Source organism: Tupaia chinensis, unplaced genomic scaffold (assembly GCF_000334495.1).
Source record: "Tupaia chinensis unplaced genomic scaffold, TupChi_1.0 Scaffold000270_2, whole genome shotgun sequence".
Classification (NCBI taxonomy): Eukaryota; Metazoa; Chordata; class Mammalia; order Scandentia; family Tupaiidae; genus Tupaia; species Tupaia belangeri.
Window position 1 is genome coordinate 300,580 of NW_006159751.1, and position 20,516 is coordinate 321,095.

At 51.9% G+C, this 20,516-nt stretch overlaps 1 protein-coding gene across 1 annotated transcript; it reads left to right on the top strand.

The window, feature by feature from the left end:
* The first annotated feature begins 3,431 nt into the window (after positions 1 to 3,431).
* Positions 3,432 to 14,666, top strand: LOC102496533 (chymosin). The gene is made up of 9 exons (XM_006149562.2): positions 3,432 to 3,541; positions 5,479 to 5,629; positions 6,479 to 6,596; positions 7,502 to 7,620; positions 10,053 to 10,252; positions 11,986 to 12,099; positions 12,848 to 12,992; positions 13,594 to 13,692; positions 14,439 to 14,666. Exons 1-9 carry the CDS (start codon positions 3,480 to 3,482, stop codon positions 14,574 to 14,576), a joined length of 1,146 nt encoding a protein of 381 aa, XP_006149624.1. The 5' UTR covers positions 3,432 to 3,479; the 3' UTR covers positions 14,577 to 14,666.
* The last annotated feature ends 5,850 nt before the right edge of the window (positions 14,667 to 20,516 follow it).

The following is a 20,516-nucleotide window of genomic DNA, read 5'->3' on the forward strand; positions in this document are numbered from 1 at the left end:
TTTGGCACACTGCAGGAATTCAGTGATTTATAGAACTGGAAGAGAGCTGAGACAGTCCACACCACGGGCTCGTGAATCCCACATTTCACAGAGGAGGAAACGAGACCAGAGAATGACATGACTCATTCAAAGTCACGCAACTGCAGTCATTTGTGACTCATAGCTGCAGAAGTCCTGGCACACGGTGGCGCTTGGTACTCTTACCTTCAGTCCTCACATGACCCTCTCAGCATCATGAACTCTACCCTACAGCAGAGGGAACTGAGGCACAGGGGAGGAAAGGGACTTGCCAAGGTCCCGTCACTGTGGTGCTAACCCAGGATTCAAGCCCAGGATGGCCACGTGTGTGTTTCCCAGAAGCCAAGCTCCCCCTACCACCCGGCCCCTTGCTGCAGGGGACATCCATCCCTTTAGATCTCCTCTAGCACTTTTCACAGTGGGGTCACATACAATGAGTCTTCAAAATGTTCCTGGAGAAATAGACATTATGGGAAAGCATACATGGATTCAGAACTTTTTTTGGCATCAATATGTTCTTATACTTTAAGCCCCCACCTGACTCTGGGCTCCCCAGGGAAGTGAGCACTGCAGCGCTATCTCTGTCCAGTGTGAATGCATACAACTGGCTTGTTGGTGCTCGTATCTGAGTGGATTATGAGCTTGTGGCAAGGGAGGGTGTCCGCAGGCCCTGAGTTTTGTTTTGGCCACTCTTATAAATCAGACCCCAGATATAAGGAATTCAGACAAAGGGGAGTTGTCTCTGTCCAGCACCAGGTAAACAGTAATTCAATCTTATGGCTTTTTTTTTTTTTTCTCTCTTGCTCCCTACGCCTATCATAAATTTTCTAAAAGCTTTTTACAGTTCTTGGCCTGTCCCCGTTCCTCCCCCACCCCCGAGGATAAGCTCTCTGTGCCCTCTGGGGCAGAGTTCCTGATAGTGCATACTCAAATGCTATTAGAATGATCCCAATCTTGTGAACAAACACAGAACACCCAGCACGAAGGGATTTTTGAGTCTTTGAGGGTCACCTTGCAGTGGGAGGGGTGGCTGAGTCTGATGTCTAGGGTTATTGTCAGAAGGTTGGCTGCCAGATCAAACTGGGCCACTGGCAACATGGAGCAGGGTGGAGCATCCTCTGCACCCGCCGCACCCCCTCCCAGCTCCTCTGCACCCAGGCGGTCCTCCCCCTCCCCCCGCCGCACCCCCTCCCAGCTCCTCTGCACCCACCGCACCCGCATTCCTCTGCACCCACCGCACCCCCTGCTCCTCTGCACCCAACACGACCCCCTGCTCCTCTGCACTCACTGCACTTCCTGCTCCTCTTCACCCACTGCACCTCTGCTCCTCTGTACCCACTGCACCCCACTGCTCCTCTGCACCCAACACACCCCCTACTCCTCTGCACCCAGCACACCCCCGCCCCTCTACACCCACCGCCTCTGCACCCGCCATACCCCCTGTTCCTCTGCACCTACCACACCCTCTGGTCCTCTGCACCCGCAGCACCCCTTGCTCCTGATGTTACTGCACCTGCCGCACCCCTTACTCTTCTGCACCCAGTGCACCCCCTCCTCCTGATGTTACTGACCTTTCAGAGTCCTAGGCCCAGATGCTGCAGTCGAGGCCCACTGCACACAGGCACGCCTGCCACTGGAGGAGTGGGCTGGAAGCAGAGCTGCCCCAGACCTGCCATTGTAAACTGAGGAAATTCCCACAGCACTACTCCCACCGGGCCCCAGGAGTGGTGTGCAGCGCGTTGGGCCAGGAGTCCCAGGACAGTTCCAAGCTCTGTCCTCATTATAGACAAACCTTTGGACCTCTCTTGTCTGCAGGGCATCATAAAGCTGCTGCTGCTGCTGCTGCTGCTGCTTGGGGATGGTGGCAAGGCCTTTCATTCATTCATCTGTGTAACCGAACATTTGCTGAACACCGCATGTCATGGTCGGGCTGATGTGGGAAGAAGATGCTGCTTAGATGCCGCCTATCAGCAGAGTCTGTGCAGGCCCAGGCCCGGCAGGGCTGTGTCCCCAGGGAAGAAAATGGGAAATGAGCTATACCATTTGGTGGTGATGTAGCTTTTGGGGAGGGAGGGTGCCACAATGACAGCTGGATTTGCCCGAGGCCAGTTGCCAGAGGCACTTGGCACAGCAGCGTCCTGGCCTTCTGGGAACCTGGCAGCCACCTTTGGGAAGGCACGTGGGTGAGGGGGACATTGCCTTGGCAGGGATCAGATCTGCCTGTCTTCCTAACTTCTGTTAACAACACACGGTTCTCCTGCTGGCCTCCTGAGGTCCTTACAAATCAGAGGCATGAAACGTTGGAGTTCATGGCCCTCAGCGCCCCCCCCCACAGTTTCTCCCTTCACCCCCACTGGGCCCCTCTCTCCACGCACATGTCTGTCCTGCCAGATGTTGGGTACCTGGCACGGTGTCCACTCACCTTCTTATTTTGCACACCTTATTCTGACTTAATCCTGATTTTACACTCTTCTGAACCCAAAGACATGATCTTTCCTCCCTAATTTCCTGGCTACAGTCTTGGTTTTCCTTTTGTCCTAAATCTCTTTCCAGAAACAGGCCTAGGGGCATATCTGGCCTCTTGGGCCTGGTCTCCGAGTCAGGACTCAACCTAGCTCTCTGATGCATGCTTCTCAAAGGCCTCCCTGCACCCCAGAGTGGGACTCCGATTCTGAGTCTTGGCCTCACTCTAACTACCACTTCCATAGTTCCCTCTTCCTCTACGTGTGGGACGCATGTTGCCTCCCTGTTTAGATCTCTCCAGTTCTTCTGGTCCTTCTGGTGAGCTGCCACTTACCCATGGCCTTCTCAACACCCTTCTAAGACAGAGCCGTAGGGGTGCATGAGCCTCAGGCCTGCCTTCTGCCACAGAAACCTGGAGCAACCTGCTCACACTCTAGAGTCTAGACCCTGAGCCCAACTCACTGGGGTGACAGACTGAACCCACACTCTCTACCCCAGATACCACTTTGGGAGTAGACTGAGTCTCCCCTGGAAAACTGAACCAGGAAATTCCTGGACAGGGCTGGCTGCCGACTTCCAGTGAAGCCAGGTCCAGGGAGAGGTGGGCAGAGTAGGCGTGGGGTCTGGTGGACTAGGCCTTTTACAGAGCATAAGGTGAACCAGAAACAGGTTTCTGGTAGTAGCCTCACCTGTGTTGGCTTAAGAAGTCCTGTTTGGAAGGGGAAATCAGATTGGAGAGGCTCGTGTTGACATTTCCCAGCCTGAAGATCAAGCATGTATACCTTTCAACTTTGAAGTCCCCGAGGAGGTGGAATTTGTGGCCCTATCAGCATGGTCCCTATCAGCATAGTCTGGGTGCTATCTCACTATGTTTGCGAAGTCGCCTGAAGTCAGGGGCTATCTCTGATGTCTGGGCTTCCAGCCAGAGGGAACCTGCTCCCTCTATAAAGACTGCAGAACAGACACCGTCCGGAGCAGCAGCCAGTCGGTGGTCCAGGATGCGGTGCCTCGTGGTGCTCCTCGCTGTCCTCGCCCTCTCTCAGGGCAGTGGCATCACCAGGTGAGTAGCACTCCCTAGGGCCTTCCCTGCGTCTTGCCTGGCAGATCTTTCCCCGGGATAGTGGCCCCCTGTCAGTCTTGCCTTTGCACTTAGGGCCTTTCCTCTAAGTGTGGCCCTACATTCAGGCTGTGGCGAAAAAGAAGAGTCAAGCAGGCAGCCTACGGGGTCCAAATGCCTGGTGTTTGACCCCAGCTCCGTCATTAGCTTCATTAATTCTCTCTGCCTCAGGCATCTCATCTGTCGCACAATTGGAATAATAGTAGTGTCCAAATCATAGAGATGTTATGTGGATTGTGTGCATTGATATTTGTAAGATAATTCAGAAAGTGTCTGGTACACTGTACGTACATTTATATATGTTAAAATTAAGTTCTCTGTTGCACCACATCTTTTGTGGGTGAGAATCCCAGATTCTCCTCCGAAAATAATATCTGATATTTCTTTTTTAAAAATTATTTATTATTATTGTTTAAAGTTTGCTATCGGGCACATGTGCTTACTAGCAAGAGACACAGAGAGAAGGAAAGTGAGAAAGAAAGCCACTAGGTTCAGGACTTGAACCGTGATTGTCCATGTGGGAGTCCAGCACCATAACCACCCACCACTTGCTGGTACCAATATAGTCCATTGCTTAGGCTATTTGCTACTAGGTGCACTAACCCTTATGGATTAAGCAGGTATTGTTATTTGCATTTCTACATGAGAAAGCTGTTGTTCAGGAAAGGTCTCTGACTGTCTGAGGCCACTTGGCTAGCATGGAGGAGCTAGGACATGGCCCCATGTGGCCTCACATCCTTGTTGGACATTGCAATGCCTCCAGGGGCCCAGGTGCGGCCCTGCCACGCCCTGAGCACAGAGAAGCCAAGTCCCTTCCCGGGGAAGCTGGATTCCAGAAAGGGATTGGACACCTTTCACCAGTCAGGGTTCTTTGTCATGGTCCTGCAAATGCAGTTACGCCAAGTCCCAGATGGAGTGCCCCTGCAGGGTAGAGACTGTACCCTTGTCACTACTGGGTCCTCTGTGCCCCACTCAGTGTCTGGCATGTAGTAGGGACAGCAAGAGCCTGGGGACTGAATGTGTGGTAGTGTGCTTAGTGTCTTTCAAACCATGGGCTGCAGAACTCTAGAGGTTTATTATCCACCTGCACTGAAAAAATAGGAAAAGAATACAAAATATCCTTTGATAAGGATGGACATAGATTTTATGATCTGATTAAAAAATATTTCTTACTTTTTCTTTTTCTTTTAGGTTTTTTTTTTTTCTATAGGATGTGCTTGCTGGAGAGACAGAGAAAGAGAGAGAAAGGGAGAAATCATCCCCTGGGGGGGCTGGCCATGGTGCAATCCATTCTTTTCAATTCTCCTCTTGGGATTCTGAGCACACATGCACATGTGCCCAGCGTGAGTTTCAAGCCACCAGGTCCAGGACTCGAACCATGGCTGACCATGTGAGAGTCCAATGCCTTAACCACCACACCACCTGCTGTCCCTGGGATCATGATTTGAAAAAAAATTTAAAAAGTTTGAGGGGGCCAGCTGGTGGCATGGTGATCAAGGTGGATGGATCCCATATGGCTGACTGTGAGGTTTGAGACCCTGACTCAGAGGCTTGAAAAGCATACCAGGCAAGTGTGTGTGCGTGCCCCAAATCCTGAGAAGAGACTGGAGTAGGAGGGACTGTGGCATGACCAGCTCCCATGGGGGTGCTTCCTCCTTTTCTCTCTCTGGTCAGTCCAGGCACCCTCTAGAAAATTAAAAAAATAAATAAATGAAAAGTTCACAAGCCACTGGCCTGGGCTCCATAGGATATGGAGCAGCAGGCTGGGCTGGGAAGAGCCGTGAGGGCTGGGATGAAGCCCAGAGCCTCAGGACACTTCTCGGAGGCTGGGCAGCCTGAGGGTGGCACCCACTTCATTGTGACCTTCCCCATCTCCACAGGATCCCTCTGCACAAAGGGAAGTCATTGAGGAGGGCCTTGAAGGAGCAGGGGCTTCTGGAGGACTTTCTAAAGACGCAGCAGTCTACAGTCAGCGGGAAGTACTTCAGCTCCGGGGTGGTGGCCAGTGAGCCGCTCACCAACTACCTAGACGTGAGTGGCCCTGCCAACCTTTCCCTAATGTCCTTTCGCACCAGAGCCTGCCTCCCTATGGCTTTTCCCTTCTTCAGGACTCACGGTGCCTGTGGCTTGGCAGCTGTCTCTCTGTCCTTTGTAAGTGCCACTGTGGGTCAGCAGGCCAGCAGTGCTCCTGCTTTCGAGGATCAAGATGTGACCATGGAAGGGACAGAGCTCAGATGAGCCTCATCACACATTTTCCTAGGGGGTACAAAATCTGCTCCGATCCAACCTCACACCTGCCTTTCCAGGCCTGAGCAGCTGCATCTAGATGTGGCTCAGCAGGGAAGAGGCCAGCCAGTCCGTTCTGTCCCTGCCAGCACTCAGTCACCCTCCTCCTCCCACCCAGGGCCCCGGACAGGAGTGCCCCTAGGCCTTTGCTTTCTGGAGTGTGTCCCTCCCATCTGTCTCGGCAGGCAGCAGCAGCCAGCCTTTCTTCTCTTCGTGTTTTCCTTATCTAGGCCATCTTTGCCTCTTGCCCCAGCCTCAGGACTGACTGGTGGGGACACTGCCAGGGACCTGGGGCTTGCACCTCGCTGATGCCCCAACTATATGCCCAGCTTTTTCCTGCCCTGGCAGTCTTCCTCCTGCAGGATTTGCCTGCCCCAGTCTGCTCCCAGTGCTGACTACAGGGTGTGTGGGACCATCAGACCTGGCATGGCTGGGGTGGGAGCCCAGCTGGGGGCTAGAGATGAAGAACCCTGCCCGGTACTCTTCTCCCAGGGCAGTCAGCACAGGGCTTTCAAAACTGAACACCCTCCATGCCACGCATGCCCCCCGTCCCTCGCTGCATCCCACCTCTGAATTGGTGTTGTCTGTTCTCAGACCCAGTACTTTGGGAAGATCACCATCGGGACCCCGCCCCAGGAGTTCACAGTGGTATTCGATACGGGCTCCTCGGACCTCTGGGTGCCCTCTGTCTACTGCGACAGTGCTGCCTGCCGTGAGTGACCACCCGCCCCTCCCTCCCCACCTGTCCCACACTCAGACACCAGGGCCACTCCGCCACCGCTGGGCTGGGGTAAAACAGAGTGACGGGACAGCCTGCGTTAACATTTCCAGCATCCCAGTTGTGTCTCATATTCTTGCTCACCCCTCCCAATTGGCCATAGTCTGGGAAGGGTTGAAAATCATGGGTCAGGCTGCTGGTGGTGCGGTTGTTATGGAGGCTGGATCCCACGTGGCCAACTTTGCAGTTCGAGCACCAGACCCGGCAGCTTGAGAAACATGCCAGGTGCATGTGGGTATGAAATCCAGAAAGGAGGGAGAAATGGAGGAGAAGGGACTGCAGTGTGACTATTCCCCAAGGGGGTTGCTTTCTCTCCCTCTCTCTCCTCTCTCTCTCTCCAGCTAACACATATGACTTCTGGCAAAATTAAAAAAAAAAAAAAAAAAGAAAATCATGGGTTTAATATGTAAAACACCAGTTAGAAACGAGAGACTTTAGTCTTCTAACAATTCGTTGCTGGAGAAACAAATGAAATCCTCTCTCATCTGTAAAATGAGAGAGATCTCTGTTTATAGATGAGGATACCAAGGTTTGGCTAAGAAAAGGGCCCCGGCTAGAATGACTCAGCTGATCCAAGTAAAATGTCCATGGAAACTACAGGGGGTGGCTTTTCCTTTCTTTTCCCCTTTGGAAGCTATGCAGGTCTACTGGGGGCTGGAGAGGCAGATAGAGCAGCAAATAGTTCTCCTTGTTGAACTGCGGGACCAAGGACTGCAGGGAGAGCGGGCTGCTTAGTTAGCATGAAGACCACTTCCTGGCAAGCCTGGGGAGGGTTTCAACCCTGGCTGCCGTGTAGGAGAGGGTTTTAGGACCCCACTCACCCCAGGTCTGTGTTTCAGAGAACCACCAGCGCTTCGACCCGTCCAAGTCCTCCACCTTCCAGAACCTGGACAAGCCGCTGTCCATCCAGTATGGCACAGGCAGCATGCAGGGCTTTCTGGGCTACGACACCGTCACCGTAAGTGGGCCTCGGGCTGGCCAGGGCTCACCTGCGTTTCCCATCAGCCGCACCCCACCCTGATACCCGGCTCTGGGGGCTGCACCTCTGGGGGGTGCTGAGGGGGCCCGTGGTTCCCACCCACCCAGAAGGCTCAGTGGGTGAGGACTCTGAGGGGGATCTTAGCTGAGAGCCCACAGTGGGCTGTCCTTGTCCCTCTCCCCTCTCTCCTAGGTCAGCCCTCCGAGCGTGCCCTGAGAGGTTTCCATCTCCCTGGCCCTTTTCACATGTCCTTGCCACAGTTGGTTCAGAATTTGGAGCCTGTGCCAGCCCTGAGCCCTTTAGTGTCACGGTGTGACTTTACTGTACATTTTCCTCTTCCGTAGCCCTTTGAGGAAGGTTTGCTCCTCATTGTTCAGATGAGGAAACTCAGGCTCGGGTTTTCCTGAGGGCATGTAACAGGCACCTCCAGGAGCCGAGGGTCAGACCCACGTCTCCGACTCCCGGAGCAGTGCTCTGGGCTGGGCCTCACTCCTAAGTCATAGAGCAGGGTTGGAGAGCTTCCGGGCCCTCCGGAACGAGTGCTCTCCTTTCTCTTGTCTCTTTGGCCTTCAACGTGAGAGTGCCGTGATGGGCACTGAGGGAGGGCACCGTGCATGTCTGCGTCTTTCTGCTCGTGCTCACATGTCCAAGGTTAGAAATCAGGCAGCAACCTGGGTGCCTACCACGCTGGGCTTCCTGGGTTCTTGACGGGGCCTCTGCTGTCCCCTGCCCTCCTCTCCCCACCTGTGCCTGGCCCACTGTCCACTCCATGCACAGCCCTGCTCTGACTGGGCCATGTCTAGCTCCACCCCCCAACTTAGCCTACAGCACGAGCCTCCAGTAGCTCCCTCCTTCTCTCCGTCAGTCCTGCTCGGGGTCACGTTGCCCATTGAGGCCGTCTCTCCCCACGGTGTAAGAACCCACGACCCGTCGCCCTCACCCTGATGAATTTTTCTGAGTGCTTTTGCTGCCTGACATGCTTTCCTGCTTTTCACGTGTTGTCTGTCTTCTCCGCTGGAGTGTGGGTTCCTCTGGGGCAGGCACTTGGTTTTGTTCGTTGCTACATTCTCAGGCCTAAATTTCTCAAAACTGAAAATGTGAAAGGGAGTGTTTGGAGGCTGGGAACATAACGGCCTGTGGCAGGTGAGACCCGCTGACTGTGGTTTCAGAGGCCAGGCCTGAGAAGGTCCAGGGGAGCATTTCAGGCAGAGGGAGCAGCAAGTGCAAAGAGCCTGGGGCGAGAATGAGCCAGAGCATCTGAGGAAGAGGATGAGGACCAGCCTGGGTGGGCGGAGTGAGTTGGAGGTGAGAGAAGTGCGAGGAGCCGGGAGACTCTCAGACAAAGCTCTCATCCTGAACTACATCAGGATCAGCTGGCACTCTGGAGCAAGAGGCAGCATGACTTAATTTCCATGTTTGAAGGCTGCTTGGACTGTCTCATGTGGAGGATGGATTTCTGGTCCAGGCCACTCTGGTGGTCCAGCCTGGAGATGGTGGTGGCTCAGAGCAGGCTGGTGGACATGCCGACCATCCAGGGAAGTGGGCAGAGTGAGGAGATATTTTGGAGTTAGTGCTTCTTTAGCACAGTGCCACCAAGTGTTCAGTAATCACTTAGTAAATGCTCAGTGTCTGTATTACAAAGCCCAAGCACTACCTTAGATAAGGGGGTTGGGGCTTGGAGAGGTACCTGTCCAACGTCACACAGCCAGCACACGGCAGCACAGGGGCGCTCGCGTGGGTCTTGCAGGCATGCTCTTCCTGCACGTGGTGCTGCTTCCACAGGCCCCAGGGCAGCTGACGGCAGCTGCCCCAGCCTCCCGGGGCCGTGGAGCATCCCCAGCCTGCAGGGGCCTTGGAGCATCCCTCGTTCTACCTGCTTCTTTGGATTCGTCCCCGACTCTTGTACAATGAGCACCAGTGTCTGCACCGAACACCGAGTTCTCTCTTCCCCTGCTCCCCTGTCCCGTCAGCCAGTTCCCCAAGTCACAGAGCAGAGTGCCGGGAAACGGTGCTTTTCTTTCCTTTCCTTTCCTTTTTTCTTTTCTTCTTTTCTCTTTTCTCTTTCTTTTTCTTTTCTTCTTTTCTCTTTGTTTCTCTTCTCTTCTTCTCCTCTCCCCTCTTCTCCTCTCCTCCCCTCTCCTCCTCTCCTCTCCTCTCCTCCCCTCCCCTCCCCTCCTCTCCTCTCCTCTCCTCTCTTCTCCTCACTTGTTCTCTCTTCTCTCCTTACTTCTCCTCTCCTCTCCTTTCTCTTCTCTCTCTTTTGTCTTTTCCTCTTTCTCTTTTTCCTTAAGCTCAAATAACTATGTTGGAAACTCTGATGCCAGCTTTGGCCTGGGTCTGGCTCCCCCTCCTTGTTATGTCCCTGCCACGGTCCCAGGAACTCCCTGGGAATCAATATGACTATTTTGCAGGTCTCTGATATCGTGGACACTCACCAGACCGTGGGCCTGAGCACCCAGGAACCTGGCAACGTCTTCACTTACGCTGAGTTTGATGGGATCCTAGGACTGGCCTACCCCTCACTGGCCGCCGAGTACTCAGTGCCTGTGTTTGACAATATGATGCAGAAACACCTGGTGGCCAAAGACCTCTTCTCGGTTTACATGAGCAGGTAGGAGCTGTGTGTTACCAGGCCCGACTTCCCCAGCCTGGTAGGACTGTTGGCAAAGGAACTCTTGGGCCCCTGGGGTAGTCACCAGTGTCCGGCAAATCCTCCCCTTGTTTCCAGACACATCCAACCTCAGGTCCAAAGACTCCCAATATAGGCATTTACACAGCTGAAAGTCACTGGACCAAAAGCAGACTTTCATTTCTAGCATTATAAAAAGAAACCCGTTCCTATCTCTGCAAGGGAACTCCCCCTCCCCAAGTGTCAGGGATCAATCATTTGCTGATGTCATCGAGATTCACAGACTTCTAAAGCCAACTCCATGGGAGTCCAACCTCTTTTAGGAGAGTGGGGGAATAGGCTGCAGCAAGAAGGTCACCCTGGGAACCGGAGGCTGAGCCAGGCCTGGAGACCTGGGCTCCTGCTCCCAGCTTCGTGCTCCCTCCTCTGCCTTCCTGGCCCTGTGTCAGCCGGCAGAGAGGAGTCCTCCCCAGGAGAAGAGGCCGGTGGCTCCAGGCGAGATCAGGGAAGCCCCGCCCTCTCATTCATTCATTCATTCATTCAATCACTCATTCACTCAGTAGATGTTTCTCAGGCCCTTACTACGTGCAGGGGCTGGGCCAGGAGACAGGGATAACATGGACAAACAAGGCGTCAACCCTCAGCAGGGGAATCTGGACAGCGCAGGGTCCCGAACCCGATGGATCGTAACCAAGTGACTGGGATGAAGGCACCACGGGGCGGGCGGTGGGGCTTTGGGTGTGCATCTGAGGCTTAACAGCGACAGGGAAGCTGGATCCAAGGCAGGTGTGGGCAGGGGCTGGGGGCTAGGTGGCTGGGGAAGGCTTCCAGGAGGGTGAGTGGAACAGAGACGATGTGCTGGAGCCCAGCTTGGGGTGGGCTTAACAAGTCCTAGGGACTGAAGCAGTGACACGGGAGGCAGGGAAGAGACAGTGTGTTTCCTGCATGGCTGACACGTGCCCAGGGAACAGGAGGGATTTGGGTTTGGGAAGCAGAGTGTTTTGTTTTCCAATCCCCTAGAGGGCACATATACTTGCTGGAAAGAGAAAGAGAGACAGAGAGAGAGAGAGTGGGAAAGGGAAGAAGCTCTCCCCCATGGGACGTGGTCACACCACAATCCCTTTTCCTTCACCTCTCCCTCCATTTTGGATTTTGGGCATGCTCACACATGCGCCCAGTGTGTTTCTCAAGCCACCAGGTCAGAGACTTGAACTGTGCAATAAGCCTTGTGGGTTCCAGCTCCCTTAACCATCAGGCCCTGGGCTGGCTCTTGGGAGCAATTTTAACCCCAAATGTAGGAGCTTATTGAAGACTACCTCTCCTACTGGGGCTAGAAAGCTCTTGGTGCCAGGGCAGGGGAGTGGGGGCACCAGGAGAATGATGAGACCACCTGAGCGAGGCTGGGGCGGAGCCTGGCAGTCCCACCACGGGGTGGGCTACTCCCTCCTGCCCCTCCCTCACACAGCTCCAGGTACTGCCTGGGCCAGGGGCTGCAGGGCTCAGAGCAGAAAGGCTGTTGCAGCTGGTGCTTCCAGGAAGCCCCCTGGGGAGGAGTGTGGGCAGGCTGGGAGGACTCATCTGAAGCCTTCCAGGTTGTGGTGGGGCTGGGAGAAGGGAGGGCTGGTTCTCCTCACATCTCCCCAAGGGTGGGGCTGAGGCACCTTCTCACCAAGCCAGATGTCCTTGTGCCACAGTCTGCTTTGCCTTGGTTTCAGGAACGACCAGGGGAGCATGCTTACCCTGGGGGCCATCGACTCCTCTTACTACACCGGCTCACTGCACTGGGTGCCCGTGACCATGCAGGACTACTGGCAGTTCACCATGGACAGGTGGGTGAGCCATAGCCCCATGGTGCCAGGTGTGGGGATGCAAGGGCCCGGGGGTCAGGTTGCAGGACTCTGAGCAGGACTCCAGCACAGTAGCTGTTAAGACCATCATCAGAATCTGAAGTAGACACTTCCAAGGCCAGCGGCCTTCATGGTGCAGCACCGCACAGCGCCTGGGCTTTGTCGGGAAGACGGGTTGCGGGTGGCCCGCTGGGGTCCTTACTGAGCCGTGAAGTGGCTGTCTCATTTACTCCTCACGAAAACGCTCTGGCGGGTGTCATTATTATCCCCACCTTACAACTCACTAACGTGAAGTGTGAGCCTCAGGATTGTTTCTTGAGGAGGTCTAGGAAGGTGGTTAATGTGCCCTTTGTGAAGATGAGAAGCCCGAGTCCACAAAGGCTGGGTAATTTCTCCAAGACGCGCAGCAGAGAAAACATAAAACCAGGTCTTGAGGCCTCAAATGTAGTACTCATCCCACCTTAAAGCACATGCGTTTGTTGTTTCATTAACGTTTCTGTCCTGGGGAAGGTGGCATGTTCTTGGTTAGCCATTAATTGGGAGAAAATGGGTTTGGGGTCTTTCCTCTGTCTTGGGAAGCTATGGGGACTCTAGAAAAAGGCCAGAGAGAAGGACCCTTAGGTAGTTGGGGACTTCCCCTCTTGCCTAAGGGTCCTGGCAGGGGATGGTATTTGTGGGGGGATGGCTGGATTCTGGGTGCACCTCAAGGACATCCGTTTACCCCCTGCAGTGTCACCATCAATGGCGTGGTGGTGGCTTGTGATGGCGGCTGTCAGGCCATCCTGGACACAGGCACCTCCCTTGTGGCCGGGCCCAGCAGCGACATCCTCAACATTCAGCAGGCCATTGGAGCCACGCAGGGCCAGTTCGGCGAGGTGAGGCCAGACTGTCACCCCACTCCACAAGGAGTCGCTGTGGAGTCAGGGGAGCTAGGGGAGCTATGAAGGGAATGGTGAAGGAGCCCCTTCCAGCAAAGGGTGGGGCTTCTTGGGGAGCCTCTGCAGTGGCCTCAGGTCTCCCACCCATTGCTGCCGCTGCAGTGCCAGCATTTCATGCTGCCATGGCATGGCAGTCTGCCTCCTGGTCCTCTGTGGGGTGTGCCACCCCTGATTTGCTGACCTTTGCTGTGACCCCACCTTCTCCCCTCTTCGTGGGTGTGTCTCTCATCCTCCCTACAGCTGAGTGCTCCCAGAGTCTCGTGAGCTGGGCCTGCAGGGAAAGACACTGAGATGCACCCCTCCGGGTCCTGAGATGGGGCTGGCTGACGGCTGGCTCCCCTCAGTGAGACCCGTGTCAGGACAACATGGGGCCACGGCCCTGTAGAGAGTCTGGCTGTGGTTCTCCGCGTAGGCAGGTCCCCTCCCCACCCCACACTCATGTGCTCCAGAGGAGGGGTCTGGCACCTCTCCCGGTCAGAGGCACCCTGTGCAGAGACACCTCACACCCCTTCTAAGAGGACTCCCCTCGGTTCTTTAGTTTGACATCGACTGTGATAGCCTAAGCAGCATGCCCACTGTTGTCTTCGAGATCAATGGCAGGAAGTACCCACTGCCACCCTCCGCCTACACCAACCAGGTATGCACTGCGGGAGGGTACCCTGGCTCCACCTAGCTCCCGCCTTCTCCACCTCCCTCTCTGAGCTCAGGCCTTGGCAAATTGTAAGCCTAGGGCACGTAGTGGTCTGGACAAGATGAAGAACACAGGGATGGGCTTTTAAATGGCTGGCCCTTCGGAGTGAGGCCGTGTTGTTCTTGGGGCCCATTTGTGGCCACCACAGTCCCACCCTGGGAGAAATGGGGAACCAGAAGGACAGAGCACTGAGACTTGAGGGGGAGGGGAAGGTGGGTAGGACCACACCTTCCCGTGGGAACCTCAGCAGGGGGCTCCAGTTTCCAACCTGTGGGCTTAGAGTCTGACTAGGCTTTACTTAGCTTGACTGGGCTTCATGGGGTCCCACCTTTGCCCCCACTGACCCACTCGCCTTGGCTCTGACCTAAATTTGAGCACCCTGAGCTGGCCCAGCAGCCCACCTGGGCCCCCCTGCCCTGGCTGGTCATTAGGGTAGAAGGTGCCAAGACCAGGGTACCAGGGCTCAGATCGCCAGGACTCCACTGGGTCATTTTGGATTAAGTCACTTGATTTTTTGAATCTTAATTTCTTCATCCGTTGAGTGAAATGAATCTGATACTTGTCTGCTTACCAGGGAAGGTGACTTCAAGGATAAAAAAAGATGGCAGAGGCGGGAGGAGACGGGGTGAGTTTAGAACCCAGCCAATGCCTCGGGACCAGCTGCATCTCAGCTTTTCTTTTCCCAAAACCAGAACCAAGACTTTTGCACCAGCGGCTTTCAAGGTGACGATGACTCCCAGCAGTGGATCCTGGGGGATGTCTTCATCCGGGAGTATTACAGTGTCTTCGACAGGGCCAACAACCGCCTGGGGTTGGCCAAGGCTATCTGAGGGCACCACTGAGCACGGACCCCACTGCACACACATGTGCACATGTGCGCACACACACACACACACAGGTTTTCAAGCAGATGGTTTCCAATAAACACATTTCTGCAAGCCTGCTTGTCCTTGTCTTCATTGCGGCTGAGCCCTGCACATTCTGGGGTAGGGGTGTTCTTGCCATGTGGGTCATATGGGCAGACTTGGGCCACCTGGTTGGGGAGGGATGAGGACATAGCTGGTGGGTGGAAAATTCCATGAAGACAGTGGCCATCTCAAGTTCAGGTCGAGGAAGACCAGTGTGTGTCTTGTCTGCCTGGCCTCCCACTCTAGAACTTTCTGGAGATAGGATACAATAGGGGAGACCTTCCTAGGACAAGGCTTGTTTGTATCTGGGGATGAGAGGCAAGGGCTTGGTGGTGTGGGACTGAACAGAGAATTCGTGGCCCGTGGAGAAAAAGGCTCTGTGTCGGTTAGCAGAAGGACTCACTGCTGCCGAGGACAGGTGGAGGAGCAGGCAGGGAGCATCTGTGCAAGCTTTCTGGGTGCCACAGCTGCCATTGACTTTGGGGCAAAGCCACAGGGCAAGGGCCCACCTTCAGTCTTGGCTCAAAACCTGTCAGTGCTCAGGGAGCCGCTCTGTCACGGAAGACAGACTCATGCTGACTGGCTCTCAGAGGTGATGGGCCATGGCCAGAGGCCAGTGTTCACATTCCCAGCGAGGACTGTGGTTATCAAGACACAACACCCATTCTCACAGAGCCCTGGCTAGAGCCCACGTGGGACACCCAAATGCCAGAGGGTCAGGACAAGGAGACTCAAAGGGAGTTAAGGTTTTCTCAGTTATGATACTTTGAGGCCCCTCAAATACCTTCTGTGGCAGGTAGACAAGCTTCTTGGTGAGACCATAGTGCATGGGGGCAATGTGGCAGACTCCTGGGAGAGTGCTTTGCTGGCGACGACTCTTACTGTTGGAATGGCCCAACTTCCTTTTTTGTCACTCACTTCTTTTTTAAATGATTATTTATTTTATTTTATTTTATTTTAAATTGTGGCTAGACAGAGACAGAGAGAAAATGAGAAAGCAAACCACCAGGTCCAGCACTTGAACCGTGGTTGAGCCATGTGGGAGTCCAACACCATAACCACTATGCCACCTACTGGCCCTACTCCCTCTTCTTTTGACAGTCTTTTCCCTATCAGGAGACAGGATAACTGACCAGGTTTCTGTTTTCTAAATCAGAGCCAGTCTGTCCACTCTACTCCTTCCACCCCTAATATAATGATTGGATGTAAAGTTACACCTTTGTAACAATTTAACTCTTTTTAAATTTATTAAAAAATTTTATTTATTTATTCTATAATACTTCACTGTACATCATTACAGCATACAAAATAAATTTTCCCACCCAGAATACACTGAATATTGACCCAATCAAACAGTCTCTCCTCTAATTTTTCCTTTTTTTAAAAAAAAACAGGCTTTTTCCCCCATGGTTCAAGATCTGATTTTACCGTAACCCAAAATGGACAAATTTGATCATTTCTGTGACAAACTACATTAGAACTATTTAGCGTTATAAGTATGACTAACAACATACTGATACATAACAGATATTTAAGAATCTCATACAATTTTTGAATATCCATTGACACAAATTTCTATACACAGAGAGCTAAACAGCGTTTCATATTTGACAGTTTCCCATATAATTTCAACATGTCAGAAAATCTAATCTGTCTTCTTTTATTTTTAATTGTGGCACTACTCAGCACTTTTTCTTTGTAGCAGAAGTACATGAGAAGTAAATATATTTTAAAAAGAAAAGTGACAGATCAGATTTAACACTCAATTTTTCTAAAAGTGATTCCAAAGTATTTCTTTTCTACAACATACAAAGAATTTAACATTGTCACAAATGTATTTTTTTTTCATTTGGGTCATAATAATTTTTGTAGTTTATGAAAACAGCATAATCAGAGATAGAATCTTAAACATTAAGAAATCAAATTTAGGGACCAGCAGTTAGCGTAATGGCTATGTCGCTGGACTCCCACGTAGTCGACCGCGGTTCGAGTCCCGGACCTGGTGGCTTAAACTCACGCTGGGCGCTCACAAATGTATTTTTTTTTCATTTGGGTCATAATAATTTTTGTAGTTTATGAAAACAGCATAATCAGAGATAGAATCTTAAACATTAAGAAATCAAATTTAGGGACCAGCAGTTAGCGTAATGGCTATGTCGCTGGACTCCCACGTAGTCGACCGCGGTTCGAGTCCCGGACCTGGTGGCTTAAACTCACGCTGGGCGCGTGTGCGTGCGTGCCCAAGATCCCGAGAGGAGAATGGAGGAGAAGGGATTGCGGCGTGGCCATCCCCCCTGGGGGGTGATTTCTCACTTTTTATCTCTCTGTCTCTCTCTGTCTGTCTGGCGAGCGCACGCGCCCTATAGCAAAAACCTCTCAAAAAAAAAAAAATCAAATTTAGACTCTCAAAGGACAGTGGATACATGACTACTAGACTCTCCAAAGAAAATGAATACATGACTAGTCATTTGCACCAAAAATACTGAAAAAAGTGTCTAACGTGGAATTTTCACTCATTTATGTTCGATTCTCTTGGTTTCTTCTTTCTTGTAGTTCTGCCGGTCTCTTTAGTTTTCCTGGTATAGCAAACACATCCTTTAGAATTTCTCGAAGAGCTGGCAGGTGTTGGTAGAATCTTTCAGGTTTTGTTTATCTGAGAATGTTTCTATCTTTTCTTCCATTTGAAGGGTAATCTTGCTGGATATAGTAACTTTGATTGAAATTGTTTTTCTTTTAACACTTTTAATATATCTTCCCATTCTTTCTTTGCTTGTATTGCTTCCACTGAGAGGTCCAATGCTAGCCTGATAGGATAACCATTGTAAATAACTTGGCATTTCTCTCTTGCCATTAAAAAAATATTTTCTTTATCTGTGATTTTGGCTAATCTGGTTATGGTGTGCCATGGAGAGAATCTTTTAGGTTGGATCTATTTGGGGATCCTTTGTATTTCTTTTTTTCTTTATCTTTTTTTGGGGTGGTGGGGAGAGGTTTCTGCTATAGGGTATGTATGCTTGCCAGAAAGACAGAGAGAGACAGAGAGACAGAAAGTGAGAAATCACCCTCCAGGGGGATAGTCATGCCACAATCCCTTCTCCTCCATTCTCCTCTTGGGATCTTGGGCACGCACACACACATGCCTGGCGGGACTTTAAGCCACCGGGTCTGGGACTCGAACCGTGGTTGACTACATGGGAGTCCAGCAACATAGCCATTACACTAACTACTGGTCCTTCCTTTGTATTTCTTGTGTCTGGATGTTTGAATACTTCTCTAGGTTTGGAAAGTTTTCGAGGATTTCATGGAATAGATTATCAATGTCCTTATTAGATTCTTCACATTCTGGGATACCACTTATTCAGATGTCTGGGCATTTGATGGTATCTAATATATGGATTTCCCATATATTATTTATTTTTTGGATTATTTTTCATTCTTTTGGTGATTTTTTTTCTAGGTCAGAGGTTTTGTCTTCTACATCTGAAATTTGATCTTTTGCATCATCTAATCAGCTTTTAATACTTTCAAGGGAGGTTTTGATCTCATGCATTACAGACTTCAACTTTAGAATTTCCGTTGGATTCTTCTTTATATTGTCTATCTCCTTCTTCAAGTCATGAAAGGACTTCCTCATCTCCTGGAGTTCAAGGTCTCTTTTCTCTTTCATCCATAGAGTTTTGTTACCATAAGTATTCAGAATTTCTTATCTGACATTTCACTAATTCCCTCTTGATTTTTTCATATCGGAGACAAATTACTATAGTCCCTTGTTGGAGATGTATCACTTGATTTTCTCATACTAGAGGCTCTTCTCCACTTTTTGGTCATTTGGTAATATATTCACTTTTGGCTAATTTGTTGGAAAAGGTTTCTGCAACTGTGAGCTTGTGTGTTTCCATTTACTGTGAGGTACTTCTGTGCCAGTTTCTCTCTTCTACTGTGTTTTGCAATGTGGTACCCATAGGAGGCGTTCTGAGGTCAATTTATGGAGAATATTATCTCCCTTTTGTCACTGGTCCAGTGGGGGCGAGGACTTCTCTGAGCTGCTGGTGGGACTGGCCCATCTGGGGGCATCTCCAGTGGCCCTTCTGGGTTGTACCCAGGGACAGACTAGATAGGGACCCAGGGCAGTGCAGACAGGGCCTGCAGGGCCTTTCTGGTCTGTGGCTGTGTGGCCAGCACAGGCCACAGCAGCTGCCCTAGGCCTCTATGGGGAAGGGGCAGGGCTGCACTGTGGGGAGCGAGGCAGAGGAGGAAGGGCTCAGGCTGCCGTCCCGGGTTGCTGAGGAGCTCCAGGTGGATGGGGCAGAGGCCACTAGAGAACACCCCAGGACTGCAAGGACAGGCAGTGGTGCAGCAATGGGCGGCCTTTGTGCTGCCGCCTCACTGGGCCAAGGAGGCGGGCGTGGTGACGAGGAGGAGGTTCTTTTTGAGTGATTTCTCTAAGCCTCACTTTTCTTATCCAGGACCAGTACTGCTTGTTTGCCAAACATGAGACAGAATTGGGCCACTTTCATTATTTTTAGGCTTCTTGTAGATGAAAAAAAAGAAACGCAGAACAGGCTTATGAAAATTGTGTTATATATTTCAATGATCTACATTTAATGGCTGTGTTTTTAGCTCCCAAACCTTAATTGGAGATGGCATGGAAGGTCTAAATGTGAGGTTTGGATCACATGCCCCCCTCTGCTCCCTGCCACTTGGCTCTGTGGTGGTCCCTGTCACGAAAGGGCAGTGAGGGTATAGTGAGGCTGGTGCAGGTGGCGTCCGCTATTGGGGCTGAGGTCTGGTGGGCAGCACCACCCCCCTGTAACCTCGGCTCTGCTCCTGGCTGCGGGGAATGTCTGCCGGCACGTGCCCCAACTCCACCCGCAGTCTCACCTTTAGTCACCTTTCAGACCTCACCTTGGCCCAACTCCTTGGGATGCTCCAGACCAGACTGGGTGCCAAGGATTGGGGCATAGAGTCCCTTGTCTGTCTGCCTCCCAGACTGAGGGCTCCCCGAGGACAGATACTGTTTACCTCTCATTTTGATGTTAAAACTAAACAGAAACTTTCTGAAAGGGCCCGATCCTCAGTTTCTCTTTTTCTGTGGAGAGGAAAAATGGAGATGAACAGAAGCTTGGTTATATGAGTAGTAAGTTGTTGCTGGCACTAGCTTCTAGGGAATAGTTGAGATGATAAAATAAGCAGCTTACGTCATAAGGTATTGAAGCAAGCATGACCCCATCTTGGAGGAGCGTCTCCAAGAGAAGTGGGGAAAGTAGCAGGAGCAACGCCATCTTGCAGGAGAACCTCCATTAGGAACTGTTCAATTCCTAGGACTGGAAGCTTGCCTTCTCCTCTGTGCCTAGGAGTAAACAGAGTAATTAACATTCCTATTGGCTTTAAACCCCACTCCTCCTAAGTGCCCTAAAATGTTCCTTAGTGATGTAATCACCAGCCAGACCCCTTGCCCTGAGCCATGAAGACCATTAAAGTTCTCTTGTGTTTAGGCAGAGAGAGAACCTACCCTGAAGAAGGATTAAGCTGCTTTTCTTGCTTCTGTACTGCTTTTGCTTTTACATTGTTAAAACCTGAACCCCTACCCTTCTCCCCCATCTGAGCCCCTTACCCTCATGAATCATCACATCATCCCAGATATGACTGTGCATTCTTTGCCTTTATAAGCACCCCTCACCTTATACTTCGGGTGGCGGGGTTTTGAGAGATATGAGTCCCCCCGTATGCCGCCGGCTTAATCCATAAACTCCAATAAACTTGGCCATGTCTGGATGTCCTCTTATTTCTCACTGAGTAGACTATAACGTGTGGAGGCCCCAGCGAGATCTGTACCTGTGGGTGAGGCATCCTAGGGAGAGC

Bases quoted from the DNA above. Each gene is read 5' to 3' on its own strand.
- LOC102496533 (XM_006149562.2), top strand. From the start codon at position 3,480: ATGCGGTGCCTCGTGGTGCTCCTCGCTGTCCTCGCCCTCTCTCAGGGC. The intron at 7,621-10,052 runs GTAAGTGGGCCT...ACTATTTTGCAG, and splicing joins TGGGCTACGACACCGTCACC to GTCTCTGATATCGTGGACAC. The intron at 10,253-11,985 runs GTAGGAGCTGTG...CCTTGGTTTCAG, and splicing joins TTCTCGGTTTACATGAGCAG to GAACGACCAGGGGAGCATGC.